Here is a 13,843-nt window from a genome sequence, read left to right as displayed (position 1 = left end):
AATGTCATGATCACATTCAACATCAACAAGAGATGGCAAAACACCAAGAATAGGATAAACCATGTAATCATGTCTTATAGAAACTAGAGATGGCAATACACCAAAGATGGGTGCAACATTAATATGATCACACCCCACAATACCAAAAACTTGATGTAATGGAGTAACATCAACAACCTTAAATGCATACTTTTTGATTAATGATAGTATGGCATGGCAAAAAACAAGAATGCAATGAAGATCAAAAGAAAAAGTAAATTTAAGCATAACAATACCTATGAAAACAGTAAGAAAATTGAAATATATTTAATAAAAGCTATACTATAAATTGTTAAATCATTTCAAATATAAATAGTATATTTCAACTCCTAAACACAAGCACAAATATCAAAATGTTTTACACATCAAATAAAATCTGACATTGGTTATGTGATTTTAACTTAATAAGTGGGTTGCAAGGTGTTGACAAACCGGCGACCCTGTGACGCCAGCATGTCATTGAAGTCCGCTTGCGTCGGCAGCGGCTTCTCGAACTCAAACACGTCAAACATGAGCCGCCTCACCTCCGCCTTACCGTAAACAATGTAGCCCAGGCCGTGTAGCGCTTGTTGGGTGGCTGAGTGCGTGAAGTTCCTCAGACGGTGGCACCTCGCAAACTCAAGCTGCCGCTCCTCGCCGTAGGTGATGAACTTGTGGAGCCTCTTCATGCGCAGTCGCCTCCCGCAGATCCGGTTGATTGTAATTCCCCGGTGGATCCTGTTGAGGAAGATCGCCGGGGCGTCCAGGTGTTTCATCAGTAGCCTCTCCGCCATGACAACGTCCTGTTTTCTCGAGTATGATCCTTCCAAACCATAAGAAACGAACGAAAATTTGCTATTACCTGGATCTTTGATCCTATGAACTCCAGTCTCTCGTAACAAAACCGGGGGTGGTCGTTCTTGTAAGCCGAGGGATGCATGAAGCACAGCTGTTAAAAACAAAGGAGAGGATGACAAGGCGCTTTCGTGGAAACTTGAGGAAGTTACCTGGAGTCCCAAGCCCAGCTCGATTTCTCTGGCTTCTGTCATATCCAGGTTCTCGTCTCTTACATCCAAAGGGTAGCCCAGTATGTCCATGACTTTGGGACGAGACTCCACGTCCCACAGGTTTCTCCGGAAACGGTACATGCCAGGTGGTACACAAGCTCTGAAGAGCCTCGGAGCGGCAAATAACGCATCCTCAGGTGGCTGGGGAAGATAGATGAAGTCAAATCAGGAGTCAGTTCGAAGGATGTGTTACTCTACCTTGTAAAATGCAATATCTTTCCAGGTGAGTCGTCGGCCCTCGAAGTCCGCTGACACATGATCCACATCCTCGTGTTTTGATCTCACTTTAGGCTGTGCCGACTTTGCGTCCAAATCAAATGCGAACGTCTCGAACAGCAGCTTGTACACCTCGGACATACCGAGTGACAAATAAACGGCTGCAATGAGAGCAAGGAACACAGACCTGCAGGGAAGAGAGAACAAGCACACATCTGCAAAGTTCGTGAAGAATGACACGCTTACTTGGACAGCAGGCACCGTTGCGGAAACCTCGGACGAAAATTCTCGTCTTCTGGGAAAGCAAGCTGGTGAAGCCCGGCATCGGACAGAATACGCTCGAGGCCCCGTTTGTTCGTCACTGCAAATGCTCGTTCTCTCAAGCTTGCTGGCGTATCTCGGGGATACATCTGCAGTAGCAGCTCCGCCATTGCCAGATCCAACACGAACTCTCCAAGGAACGCAAGCCTGTAGTGTCCGACTCGTGTGTGCCGCATCCTCTTGGCCCTGTAGCTCTCCTCGTGTTGGAACGCAAGGTACAAAAATGTGTGCAGATGTGCCTTTGGATCCGGACTGCTGTGCTGCCAGAACTTCTCGTCATCTTCCACGTCCCGGTCGTAATCTTCGCCAACCTTCCCATATCCAAGGATGTCCTTCACCTCCACCATATTCTCGTGGATCCACTCCTTGTCGAATTCCGTGAAAGGAGCCACCGGCAGCAACGAGCTCAGAACAGGCAGTGAATTTAGCCTCAGCTGGGGACTGGCTAGAATTCTCCTAGCAAGCTGCCTCTCGCTCATTGGAGGCTTGAGAATGAACAGTCTGTGAACTGGTTGCCCGAGACCACCTCTTCGTCTCCTAGGATCCACTCTACTCGGTCCCGGATATGGGCCTCGTCCGCCAGTCACCAGAGGCAGCGGAAACGGTCGGTCTACCCTGGTTGCAGCCAAACTAGTCGTTTCGTCCTCGTTCTCTTCTTCCTCGCTGCCACCTTCTTCTTCGTGCTCGTTCTGTTGTCCATCCTCATCACTATAATCCGATTCTAAGTCTTCCTCGTCTGCTCGGTCCTCCTCATCACTATAATCCGATTCTAATCCCTCTTCCTCGTCGTCGTTGTCTTCACCATATCCCCTTTCGGTTTCCTCACTACCTTCTTCCTCCGACTCTAGCTCTTCTTTTCCATCACCATATTCTCTTGCTTCTTCGTCGTCAAAGGCCCTGCTTTCACCACCTAGTTCACCCCAAGCTCCAGACTCAAATTCTTCGCTGCCACTACCATAGGCTTCTCCTCGAGCCTCGAATCTATGAACTCCCTCTAGTCGTCGACTATACGATTCAGAACTACAGCCTACCTTGGAACCCAGACGATTTCTGTGCTGCCCAAGCTTGCCTGAGCCACAAAACCTGTTTCCCAGCACCGCATTCTCGCTGTGCCGCGGCGGCCACAGCAGAGAGAAGGCCGGAGCCGCTGCCACCCCTAGAACCATCCCTAAGAACAGAGCATCCTCTTTCCCTTACTATACCTTGTACGGTCGAGTAGAAACGCTCAGTTCAGTGGCCTTTGGCACTCGGGCAAGTTATCGACGTAGAGGCAGCGCAGCATCTCCAGGTATGAATCGGCCTTCTCTGGAAGCCATTCCTGCGTCTCGATTGGAGGAAGGAACTTCACTGTCAGTGGAGCTGGGCGGATCTTGAGGCTATCCTTGTGCCAGGCGCGGTGGGTGCCCGTGATCACGATTGGAACAATGGGACGCTTTGTTTGCAAGGCAATGTGAACAACTCCCTGTGGAAGAGAAGATAAAAGAGAACGAGAGTAAGCCACACCGTACGGTACTGTGTGTGTTCTTCCGTGTAAAGCTTACTTTCTTGAATGGAAGGAGTCGGCCACTGGCCGATCGCGTCCCCTCGGGGAAGATTATGAGCGATAGGTCTTTCTTCGTCACGGATTTGGCGACCTGGGAGAAGAGATTGCGACGAATCGTGACTGAATCATCGCCAAATCGATTGATCCTCACCTCGTTGATGGAGCGAATCGCGGCATTGGGATTGGAGCGGTCGATTCGCAGGTGATTGGCGAGCACGTAGAGCTGGCCGAAGAGCGGGTACCAGATAATCTACCACAAAGAGAGCGATAATCGATTGATCGATCAGGAAATCGCGATTCTCACCTCTTTCTTGGCGATCCCGACGGTCCCCAGCGGCGTGAGCCACATCACGAGGAAGATGTCCAGCGGCGACGCGTGATTGCAAATGTAGATCGCCTTGGCATTGGCGTGCTCGGCGCCAGTGATCTTGATAGGGTTTCCAAGAATCCAGAGCTGGGAGAAGACGAAATCCACACAAAATCACGATGAAATATTCGTGCTCCCTGCCTACCAGGATCCTCCCAGTGATGTGGCCATAGAGATTTCCCTGCTTGATCCTCTCGTAGGGCCAGGGGAGGAGCAGCAGCATCACGCCAGTCCAGATAGCCGTGGTGATCGCCATGACGACGAAGCACGCCACGATCTTGAGCCCCGACGCGAGCGCAATTCTCAGGCCGGAGCTCTCGACGTAGCGATTTGGATCGAAATCGTCATTCCGGGAGCAAGCCTCGCGATCGCGAGTGGGAGATTGGGAGGGAGAAGAAGAAGAAACCATCGCGCACTGCTATAGGAGGGAAAAAAAAGAGTAAAGCCAATAGTAGTGGTATCTCTACCTTTTAACTTTCCCAGTCTCAATCGCAGCCGTTGGAATTTTCTATTTGACTAGTTACTACACTTTCATCAGTGGTAAGAATTCCTGTGGTCAAACCAAGTTATAGACAATCGCGAAAGAAGAAGAAGAGAAGAAGATCATACCTTCGTGAATTAACGCGATCGCCACTTTCGCTGCCGAGACTTCCGAGTCTTTTTTTTTGCTCGCGGGGCCTCCTTGGATGATCCGGCCAGCAACAGTGACGGTGGAGGAGAACTTCCTGGAGTGATCCGGCCCTGAGAAAACAGTGTTGTAAATCGGCCGCGGCAATCCAGCCGCGAGAGCTAGCTCTTGGAGCTCGTTCTTCACTTGATCCTGTAGAGACAAAATCACGAGCAAAAGGTTGGAGAAAACAAACAGGAAAGAACAAAACAGTACTACTGACCACTGCTGCTCTCGAGGAATCGACTGTAGCTTTGAATCTCTGGTAGCGAAAGGTGACCAATGGAGCATGAGCAACAAGCAAAGATTAACTTACATATTTCCATGATTTGGCTCGGCTGCGTCCTTGATCCTTTAGGCAGTGCGACGAACACAAGCTCTCGTGGATCAAGGGTAGAATCGCTGCATCCAATGCTGCGTAATGCAACTGGAACCACGATCAGGCTTAGCTTTTCGATCGAAGTTTATAAGAAAAATGGAAAAATACTTGCCTGTTCTTTGCAGAGTGGACGCCGGTTCCAATCAGTCATACGCACGTCTTTGTCAAGATGGCCTCCCATCGTCAACTTCATACACATAAAGCTGATGCTGAGTGAATGGAAAGGGAAAAAAATCGATTCTTGCAATTTATTACCTTCGTTAGTCCAGAGAGTCCTCCCGCCGAAAGCTTGTCAGGAAAAACTTGCAGGTCAATTATCGTTTTACAAGACCTGAAACCGTCCACTTCCGGAAACGACTCTGCTAGCATCTCCAAGTCATTGTGTACGGCATAGCCTGTGAGTGAAGCGAGAGAAAGAGAAACACTTAGAAAAAGCGATGGAGACGTACCGAGCTTTATGATTTCCTCTGATTGGAAAAGGGTGCTGATGCAAAGATTTAAAGCTTGGGGTGCTGTGACGGACAGTCCGAGTAAATCGAGCACGAAGGCGTCTTCCTTGCTGGCCATTTGTAAGATGGATACCTGAAAAGAAAACAGTGAAAGAAGCTTGAGAAAGATAAACTAAGATCAAACCTTAGCTTGCTCGCCTTTGGTGCTCACTGGTTTCCACTCGCAGTCGATTCCAATCGCCTCAGCTTCGATTAGATGCTTGGTGACGAGCTTCGTGCCTTCGGCATCATCAACCCATACGACTCTGTCCAAGTCGACGATGCTCTCGAGCTGAATGTAGTCGCCAACCGGATCTTCTTCTAGTATTTCAATTGTGACTGCACGTAACTTTCGTTGTAAATACCAGAACAAGATTGAAAACAAGATCGAGAAAACAATAAGAAAACAGGCATGCTTAACTTGAAGATAAGTCGAGATCGTCGAGGTGGAACAGCTCGCAAAGTTGCGCAGCTCGATTGTGTTGTTTCCTTCCCAGTGCCAAAGAAATCTGTGCAGCACGCATATGTTTCAGCAAAAAGAGAACAAAAAACACATTACTTACCAGGTATTCCTGTAGAACACGGTCCGAACTAGCAATGCTCTCCGCAAAAACCCACAGGCCTTTGGAGACAAGTTTCCTGAGCGAGCTGCAAAGTCCGACTCTCAAAACGAGAAAAACGAGCAAAAACTTTCCAATACCTGCGTTTGTAAAGGTGATACGCCTCTGGAAACTCGTCATGCATGCCATAGCGGTCGACAAGCCTGTACGCCATCTTGAAGAGCTTCCTGTCTGTGCAATGCTGGACGAGGAAGCGGCAGCTCTCGGGCCCCAAGTGCCAGGCCCATTGCCCCGCCAAGTCCACCTGGTTATCACGTACCATGGTGACGAGAAACTCTCGCCCCGTGCATTCCTCCAGCCCAAAGCTCTTGAGGAGAGCCACCGCGCTGTTGTAAGATCGCCCCTTCACCAGCTTAAGCACAAGGTTCTCGCCCAGCTTTCTCGCTTCGCTGATGGAACTTTCTTTTTTCTCGTCCATGCAAGAGCAGTCGTGTTCTTCGTCTTGATCGGACTCGGCAAGATCAGATAACTCCACTCCGAAAGTGGTCACCAGCCTCACGAGCAATCGCTCGTCAAGCGTGAGATCGCCGGACATGGCCGACTTGACGAGCTTGGCGGCTACTCTTTTGGAGCAGGAGATGTCTTGCGAGTCCGACTTGAAGGATTCATCCAGCTCGTCGAGCGAGCGAGTGATGAGGTGACCGAGGGTCTGGTCGGATGGATCCTCGAGGCGGAGTAGCGCGTCGATGCAGCGCGCGATGAATGTGCATGGCCCCGGCGCTGGGGAGTTCTCCAGTGCCTTGGTCAGCTCGCGGCGGATTACGTGAAACTTCTTTCCTGTTCCTGGGACATCAAACGAGGAAAAAGTATGAGAAGTAGCAAGAAAAAAAAAAAGATTTATTCCCTGGGAAAGCAAAAGACAGGCAAAGAAACAGGCACAAAAAGCGAAAAACATTTATCACCTTTTTAGTCGATCAAGAGAAACGATGAAGAACTAGCAAGAAAAAAAGTCAGAGAGAACGAGAAAAAAAAGAGAAGATTTTCTTATGAAGATTTTTTTCCTGGGAAACAGGAAAAAAAGATGCAGGGCACAAAAAATTGAGAAAACTGGTTTGCTTATCGCAAGAGAACGATGAAGAACTTCGGGAAAACCGAATAGCGCGGAGGAAATTTTTTTTGTGCTTGATCGTATACCACGATGAATGCATTGAAATCGTACCAGCGGCACAGACGAGCTTGAGATTCTCCAAGAAACTCGGCACTGGCGCGCTCAAATCCTCCAAAAACTTCCATTTCCTATCCCGCGGCGATCCAGGCACAGCGGCGGCAGCAGCGATGGCAGCTGGGGGGCGATTTCGAGCTGCAATCGCCGATTTGCCGCCAACGGGCACCCAAACCAAAGGCATGACTCACGAGTATATGGTACTGTGTGAGTCAAATGGTTTTTAGGGCTCTTTGGAGCTAGGGTTTTGAGGACGCGGAGCGGAGAGAGAGAGAGGGATGGATGAGGAGACGGAGAGGCGGCTCGCGAAGATGATCATGGAGGAGGCGGCGCTGCTGCGGCGGCGGGCGGACAAGGAAGGCGTCCATGTCTACCTTGCCAAGCCCACCGTCCGCGTGAGGCCTAATCCACAGTTCCTCCAGGCGACAATGCGTAGCGTTGAGCAATGTAAGTGATGTCTCCTCTGTGTTGATACTGATCCCTCTAGCCTTGCTTGGATTGTCCAAATTTTTTCCTTTGACCTTTGATTTTTTCATTCTTTTTTCTTCTACAAACCGTAACGCTTATTCTATCATTCTCCTTCGCAGCAAATCGAATTGTAGAGATCAACGAGATGTGGAGACGAAGAACTGCGGAGCTCAATCTGGACAGGAGGCGGCGGCATCAGTCTCCCCGATCGTCTTCGAGAGCTAGACAGATGAACGAAGAAGAGGAAGGAGCGGTGGAGAACTCGATCGATCCACAGGCAGCGTGCTCCAACGATCTCCGGGACGACGAAGTGGAGGAGTTTCTAAACACGAGGATCAAACGAGGGAGGGGCTCGGTTGGATCACGAATGGATGACACTGGCCCGTATCCAGCAGAGACGATGGCCACGACGTCGACGAATGCGTCCGAGGTGTCGAGAACAAAGGAAGATTGGGAAGATCGGCTCATCGGGCCTCGGTTGCCGGACAAGGTGGCGGACGCATGGACAAAGGCCAAGGCGAAGGCGACTGAGTCCGAAGACGATGGTGGATCTTCAAAGAAGGATAGCAAGGATCGCAAGCGGAAAAAGAGCAAGAGCAAGGAACACAAGACCAAGAAGAGGAAAAGAAAAGCAACGTCAAACTGACAACGTTTTTGTGAATAAAATCGAGAGTGAAGCCCTACACAGAAGAATCACGGTAATCACGCTGCTAGGATTGACAGGAATGCTGATCAGATCGAACGAAGCGACCAAAGATCTTACCTCAGTGTTTAGTTACTGCGCATGAGGAACTGCTGGTGAAAATCTTGGATGTCTCTCGTGCTCATGCTGGGAGCTCCTTGCTTGTGAAGATACTGCATTCGAGCTTGTAGCTACAACAACAAAATAAACAAGAAAAGATTAGACCGGTATTTATAAAAGGAATGGACTTACGTCTTGGAAGAAGGCTTGCTGCCTGTCTAGAGAAAGATTTCGAAGCTGCTGTAATAACTTGAGTTGCTAGAGCGATACAAAGAGAGTGTTTGAGTTGCAATCCTTTTAACAAGACCAAGCTTAACCTGTTCTTGAGATTTTGTGAACTGCTGCATCTTTTGCTGAAATGCATCTCTTCCGAGCTCCGCCTCGTCACACGCCATCTCTTCTCTGCGATGCGAGCGGCTGGTGGATCAGAAACTTGCGACTGGCATTTCATACCTGGCAACGAACTCGTAGAACTTGAGCATGAGTTCTCGGTCGTCCTTGTAAACTGTGTTCACTTTCCCCAGCGATGCAATCCCAAACTTTGGCTCTGCAAAGAAGAAATTAAAGCACTGCTGCTCTTGTGAGAGATGTTTTGCTTACCAACACCCATTCGCAGAAAGATTTCTTCCTGGATCTCAGTCGTCACCCCCACTGCTTCCTAAAGTCTGTGTTAAGTCCAGGGAAAAAGGAGGAAGAACTTGCCTGTCTTGCTTGTACTGCGTCCGAGATTCGCTTTTTTACTTCTGCAATAGTGCAAAGAATTGTAAGAGATCCAAAGAAGTGATAGGAAAGAAATTCGAGAGATTTGAAGCTAGAGATGGTGAATCACTCGGAGTTCTATGAATGCAACGAATTCGAGAAATCAAGAGCGATCTAGCAGCTACATTCTTCCCAGAAAGAAATCACACAAACCGGGCTTGTCGACGAGATGCGCGAATTCGAGGAAGAGGCGAAACAGCTGCTCCTTGGATAGCATTCCCGACCGCTGGAGCGCTCCAGCGCCGTAATGCGGCCTCGCGGACGCCATCGCCAAGAGCTCTACTTCTTCCTCGCCCTAGCCTAGCTTAATATATGCCCCAGGCTTTCTCTCTCTCTCTCTCTCTCTCTCTCCACGCACACAAAATATTCCATGATGGAAGCTGGAGCTACGGCGATGGCGTGCGCAGCACTGGATCATCGATCCATGATCGGTGCTGCCGGCTGGGGCGATTTCTTGCCGCGCAAGGTCCGTCTCGCCGGCGCCAGGGGCGATCATCGCTCGATTGTGGCGGAGCGGCGGCGGTGGCGGTGGCGGCGGCGGCGGGGATTATCCGCCAGGGCGCAGCAGCGGGAGGATTCGCCGCTCGTCGGTGCGCGCAACGCATTCAAGATGAATCTCAACGAGTATCTGGTGACAATCCACAAGCCGCTGGGCATTCGATTCGCGCAGACGCTCAGTGGCAAGGTGTTCGTGGATGCTCTCGCCAAGCAGGTTAGCTCTCCATAGGTAGTTCTTTCCTCTTCCTCTTTTTTCTTCTTGGCTTGAAGAAGAGAAAGGAAAATTTACATGGTTTTTTCTCGTGATTCCAGGGCAATGCGGAGAATTCCCGGCTGATCATGGTAGGCGACGTGCTCAAGAAGGTCTTGTTTGGCGATGCTGTGTGGAATGTGGATGATTTTGGCCGGGTATTGTACGTCTTTCTTCCACCACCTTCTTCTCCTTTAGTTTCTTCATGAGCTTCTGGATTTCTATTTCTTCTTCTTCTAACTACGTGATAGTTGATTGATCTCTTGACAGCTATACTCCATCTGGATGTTCTTCTAGATGTGATAGTTGATTGATCTCTTGACAATGGACTTCTATCTGGATGTTCTTCTGGATATGATAGTTGATTGATCTCTTGACAATGTTCTGCTATACTCTAAACGTGTAACTTCCAGGAACACGATGAAAACCCGGAGTGGAGAAGTGACACTGGTCCTAGAGAGATCGCTGTTTCCATCACACATCCAGGCGCTCATACTGGAATCCAAGCTAGAGAATACATTCAACTACGGGGCAGTGGGATCGGCAACTTGGAATAACAGCGGCTTCGCTTCTCCCAATCAACCTGAGAGTGCCGACGAGTATGGTGGTGGAAATGTGGGATTCGTTACATACGCTTGGAGGTTCTTGCTTCCCAAAGGGATCAGGCAGCTCGCGATCTTCTTTACGGGTGTCGACGATGAAGATGACGATGACGACGAGAATGAACGGTCCGAGAGAGCCGAGCTAGATATATGGCACAACTTGGAAGCGTCGTTTGAGGTCATAGCTAGGTACAGCACGGACGAAGACCTGGACGGACAAGTGGAGTGGTCGCACGGCAACTTTCAACTTCAGGAGTTTACAAGCGCTCAGCTGAGAGCTTCAAAGGACTTGACTTACAGCCATCGTTTTGGTCTTCGCTACACGAAGGTATGGCGTTTCTACTTTATTGTCTTTCATTTTTTTCCGAACGTTATTTGTTTCCAGATGACAGAGCACATCGTCGTGGGATCTTGTTTACAAAATGGAGCAGAAATGCAACAGCTCAAACAAATGGTATGCTTCAAGCTTTGACAATCTCCAGGTCTTGGTTAACTTGCTTTTGTCTTGCACAGGGTATCACTGCAATTCTCAACTTACAATCCGAGAGCGAGCAACTCAACTGGGGCATTGACAAGAGCTCTATTACAGAAGCTGCTCAAGCAAACGGAATGGTCCTGGCACATTGTCCAATCAGGCACGCACTTTACTTTCTAGTGTGTCGGAGCAAAGTTATCCGTTTTCCTTCGTTTCAGAGACGTCGACACCGTCGACCTGAGAAGAAAGCTCCCACTCGCAGTGGGAATTCTGTACCGGCTTTTGAGAGCCGGACATCACGTATACGTTACATGCACGAGCGGCATGGATAGAGCTCCCGCTTGTGTCATTGCCTATTTGCATTGGATACAAGACGTTCCGCTTCAGAGTGCCGTCGATTTCGTCACGAACCTTCATCTCTGTGGTCCAGACAGGTGAGTCTCTCAAGCCTGATGGCGTTAAAACTCATGCTTTCTTTGCTCGTTGCTACAGGCCAGCATTGGTATGGGCCACCTGGGATTTGATCGCCATGGTGGAGAAACGAAACCACGATGGACCTCCTACTCACGCTGTTCAGTTTGTGTGGAACCATGGTTGCAAAGAGGTACGTATAGCCACCATTCAGCCATTGAGTGAAACGTAATCTTTTGAAGCCCAGGGGGAAGAGGTTTTGATCGTGGGGGATTTTAAAGGTGGCGGATGGAACGAGCCTATAAAGGCTACGCACGCGAGTGGGCCAAAGTATATTGTTGATCTTCGAGTCCCACAGGGGAAGTATGTGTCATGGATCTCGGAATCTCATATAGAACCATGATCGATCATCAAAACTTCGCAGGTATCAATACAAGTTCATCGTTGGCGGACAGTGGAGGCACTCCAACAGTCTCCCAACTGAGATGGACAGATGGGGAAACGTAAACAACGTCTTGTTTGTTGGTGGTCGAGCGTCAACGACACCCGAGGGTGTGATCCATTCGCCAATGCCACAGGTGCTTTGTCCATTCCTTCTTTCAAGTTTTTCTTACATGTTTCTTTTTCAAGGACCTCATAACGGTTAAAGTGATTGAGAGATTGCTCACAGAAGAGGAGCGTTTCACTCTCGCATTTGCCGCGCGGCGGCTTGCATTTTCAGTGTGCCCGTCCAAATTTGCTCCCAAGAGCAAAGGTAATCTTTAAGCACTGCAGAATCGCTTTTAACTGTGAAACCGATCAGGACAAATCTGAAAGAAACAAGTAGCCATCGCAAGTTGGACGGACTGGCATCGAGGTGTTGTAAAATGCGCTAATATGAGTAAGATTTAAATAAGATTTCTTTAAAAAAATTCATTTATAGCTAAAAATATTAAAATAATTTACTATTGAAAAAGCAATATTTGATTTTTCATGTTGTTAATTTTTTCTAAAGTATTATTAAGACAATAATAAATATTATTTAATATTTAGTAATGGTGCTTCAATCAAGTTGAGAGGATGACCCTAGCTCACTGGAGTTAGAGTTCCTAGGGCTAGTGCTAGTGGCTAGGAAATTAATTTTTCTAAATTACAATTTTATTTTAATTAAAAAATAAATAAAGAATTATAAATTTAAATTATAAATACATGGAATATAGAAATGTGCACATTCAATTAACTTAAAAACCCTAGCTTTTATATAAGAGAGAATAATCTAAATTAAAACTATTAAAATATCAATATGCTCATAGCCATATATATGGACTTTACATCATTGCCTCTTCTTAGAAGGATACAAGGTAGTTAATTTCTTTTGTTGATGGGCTAATAGGAATATCAAAAAAAGGTATTAATGGATTTGTGACTTTAATTGTTGTATATATACAAGTTTTGGAGGATTAGCTTATTGAATATTATGCCAAATTTGTAATCCTTTCCATTGAACAAAGAACCACTTATACATATCAAATCACAATGTTCATCAAGAATCCCATAACTTAAAAGGAGTAATAACAAGGTTTTCTAGAAAAGAATTGAGCTGTAAGCAATTAATTTTTCCATTCTACTTTAGTCACTTAACTATACCTTCAACCACTTGGAGGAGTTTTATTCACACCCTCCATAAGTCCAATTCAGGACTTGGGGCCTGCTTGCCCTGAGAAAGGCATCCATGCCACTTAACCTTTGCACTTGGTCCAAGTGCTCCACGTGTCCGATCTCATGATGAACACCCTAAGGTACCACCAACATATCAGCCCATTAAGCTAAGCCATGCCCATTCACCTTGGTCACATCAATGGTCTAACACCACCGGCATTGCAATCCTATATCTTCAAGACTGGGCCATCTGTCCATAAGTGGTCATCTCAGATCCACTCCTTACCATCCTTAGGATGCCCACAGATATGGGGAATAGCCTTCCCCAATACCTCCTTTCCAGTCCACACCAAGTCCCTTTCTTTCCATGGTCATATTCGCCAACACTGCCACTGTATCAAGGCCCACAGGCCTGACTGCTAAGTCTCATGGTCCTCTAGGATTTCCTCACTGTGTGACTGTGTCCTTGGTCACCACACAAGAGGGTTACTCCTCTTCCTTTCCACAGATTGGGACTTTGGGACAACATTTCAAAACACTGTGACCCTACGCGGGCCTTAAAGGTACTCTCCCTGCCTTCCGCATTTGGGTGCTCTAGCCATGGGCTTAGAGCAAGGTTCTGTTGAGCCACGCCTGGTATCCAAGTAGGTAGTGCCACCCACACTTGGATTGAGAGCATCAACTATTTGATCTCTCGGGGCCCAAAATCAAAGATTAATAGATGGACAATATCAAAGTCATAGACAATGATATCTTAGAGATTTAATTATCAATGAGTATATCTTAGATTAGAACACAAAAGTATTCCAAGTAAGTTATCATCCGATAAACTAATAGTATAGTATAGGAACCACCAAGATCATCACGTTTGGCCATGCAACAAAATTCAATAGCAAGTATATCATCAAGGAAACTCAATGATGAAACTTAACTACTGAAGATGGCAGATAGTATGCCGAACAACTTACCAAAGATAACTTAAAGAACACAAAGTATCATCGACTAGCAAGCAAAATGCTCGTGAATGTATCACCTAAAGGAAATAACATCCCAAATCTATCAGAACTAACTCGAGCAACAATCAACAAAACGGAGCTGTGCGCGAGAGTAGCACCTGCCGTTCTCCAAAAAAACTGAAGACCTCTTCTTTTT

At 47.5% G+C, this 13,843-nt stretch overlaps 6 protein-coding genes across 11 annotated transcripts; 2 read left to right on the top strand and 4 right to left on the bottom strand.

Moving 5' to 3' along the window:
- Nucleotides 1-377: 377 nt before the first annotated feature.
- Nucleotides 378-2,902, bottom strand: LOC9645837 (ribonuclease III domain-containing protein RNC1, chloroplastic). Its single transcript, XM_024681039.1, has 5 exons — nt 1,548-2,902; nt 1,284-1,488; nt 1,026-1,226; nt 881-967; nt 378-821 (listed from the first exon to the last, which is right to left on the bottom strand). Exons 1-5 carry the CDS (start codon nt 2,786-2,788, stop codon nt 441-443), a joined length of 2,115 nt encoding a protein of 704 aa, XP_024536807.1. The 5' UTR covers nt 2,789-2,902; the 3' UTR covers nt 378-440.
- LOC9645836 (1-acyl-sn-glycerol-3-phosphate acyltransferase) lies at nt 2,825-4,663 on the bottom strand. 2 transcript variants are annotated; one of them, XM_002975903.2, is made up of 8 exons: nt 4,516-4,658; nt 4,423-4,461; nt 4,142-4,352; nt 3,678-4,082; nt 3,470-3,619; nt 3,317-3,415; nt 3,164-3,256; nt 2,825-3,084 (listed from the first exon to the last, which is right to left on the bottom strand). In XM_002975903.2, exons 4-8 carry the CDS (start codon nt 3,939-3,941, stop codon nt 2,848-2,850), a joined length of 843 nt encoding a protein of 280 aa, XP_002975949.1. In that variant the 5' UTR covers nt 3,942-4,082; nt 4,142-4,352; nt 4,423-4,461; nt 4,516-4,658; the 3' UTR covers nt 2,825-2,847. The 2 variants fall into 2 exon arrangements, with proteins under 2 accessions (XP_002975949.1, XP_024536808.1); XM_024681040.1 differs by having other exon boundaries at nt 3,164-3,415; nt 4,516-4,663.
- Nucleotides 4,089-7,033, bottom strand: LOC112348400. Its single transcript, XM_024680795.1, has 9 exons — nt 6,846-7,033; nt 5,767-6,469; nt 5,630-5,714; nt 5,488-5,575; nt 5,212-5,405; nt 5,028-5,160; nt 4,834-4,973; nt 4,691-4,765; nt 4,089-4,352 (listed from the first exon to the last, which is right to left on the bottom strand). The coding sequence occupies exons 1-9, from the start codon at nt 7,030-7,032 to the stop codon at nt 4,089-4,091; spliced, it is 1,869 nt and encodes a 622-aa protein (XP_024536563.1). The 5' UTR covers nt 7,033.
- Nucleotides 7,034-7,076: 43 nt separating this feature from the next.
- LOC112348482 lies at nt 7,077-7,988 on the top strand. The gene is made up of 2 exons (XM_024681093.1): nt 7,077-7,295; nt 7,436-7,988. Exons 1-2 carry the CDS (start codon nt 7,127-7,129, stop codon nt 7,960-7,962), a joined length of 696 nt encoding a protein of 231 aa, XP_024536861.1. The 5' UTR covers nt 7,077-7,126; the 3' UTR covers nt 7,963-7,988.
- On the bottom strand, nt 7,892-9,140 carry LOC9646315. Of its 2 annotated transcripts, none has more exons than XM_002975902.2 (8): nt 8,971-9,140; nt 8,761-8,801; nt 8,659-8,716; nt 8,512-8,605; nt 8,376-8,460; nt 8,251-8,316; nt 8,080-8,189; nt 7,892-7,996 (listed from the first exon to the last, which is right to left on the bottom strand). In XM_002975902.2, exons 1-7 carry the CDS (start codon nt 9,083-9,085, stop codon nt 8,088-8,090), a joined length of 561 nt encoding a protein of 186 aa, XP_002975948.1. In that variant the 5' UTR covers nt 9,086-9,140; the 3' UTR covers nt 7,892-7,996; nt 8,080-8,087. The 2 variants fall into 2 exon arrangements, with proteins under 2 accessions (XP_002975948.1, XP_024536862.1); XM_024681094.1 differs by having other exon boundaries at nt 7,943-8,023; nt 8,971-9,128.
- A 34-nt stretch (nt 9,141-9,174) lies between these two features.
- LOC9645835 (phosphoglucan phosphatase LSF1, chloroplastic) lies at nt 9,175-12,084 on the top strand. 4 transcript variants are annotated; one of them, XM_024681135.1, is made up of 11 exons: nt 9,175-9,529; nt 9,628-9,728; nt 9,979-10,495; nt 10,553-10,621; nt 10,681-10,802; nt 10,861-11,076; nt 11,135-11,246; nt 11,301-11,416; nt 11,478-11,631; nt 11,684-11,807; nt 11,856-12,084. In XM_024681135.1, exons 1-11 carry the CDS (start codon nt 9,188-9,190, stop codon nt 11,864-11,866), a joined length of 1,884 nt encoding a protein of 627 aa, XP_024536903.1. In that variant the 5' UTR covers nt 9,175-9,187; the 3' UTR covers nt 11,867-12,084. The 4 variants fall into 4 exon arrangements, with proteins under 4 accessions (XP_024536903.1, XP_024536905.1, XP_024536906.1 ...); XM_024681137.1 differs by having other exon boundaries at nt 9,414-9,529; nt 9,628-9,723; XM_024681138.1 differs by having other exon boundaries at nt 9,496-9,544; nt 9,628-9,723.
- The last annotated feature ends 1,759 nt before the right edge of the window (nt 12,085-13,843 follow it).

Source organism: Selaginella moellendorffii, unplaced genomic scaffold (assembly GCF_000143415.4).
Source record: "Selaginella moellendorffii unplaced genomic scaffold, v1.0 SELMOscaffold_29, whole genome shotgun sequence".
NCBI lineage: Eukaryota > Viridiplantae > Streptophyta > Lycopodiopsida > Selaginellales > Selaginellaceae > Selaginella > Selaginella moellendorffii.
This window is presented reverse-complemented; position numbering and strand designations above follow the sequence as displayed.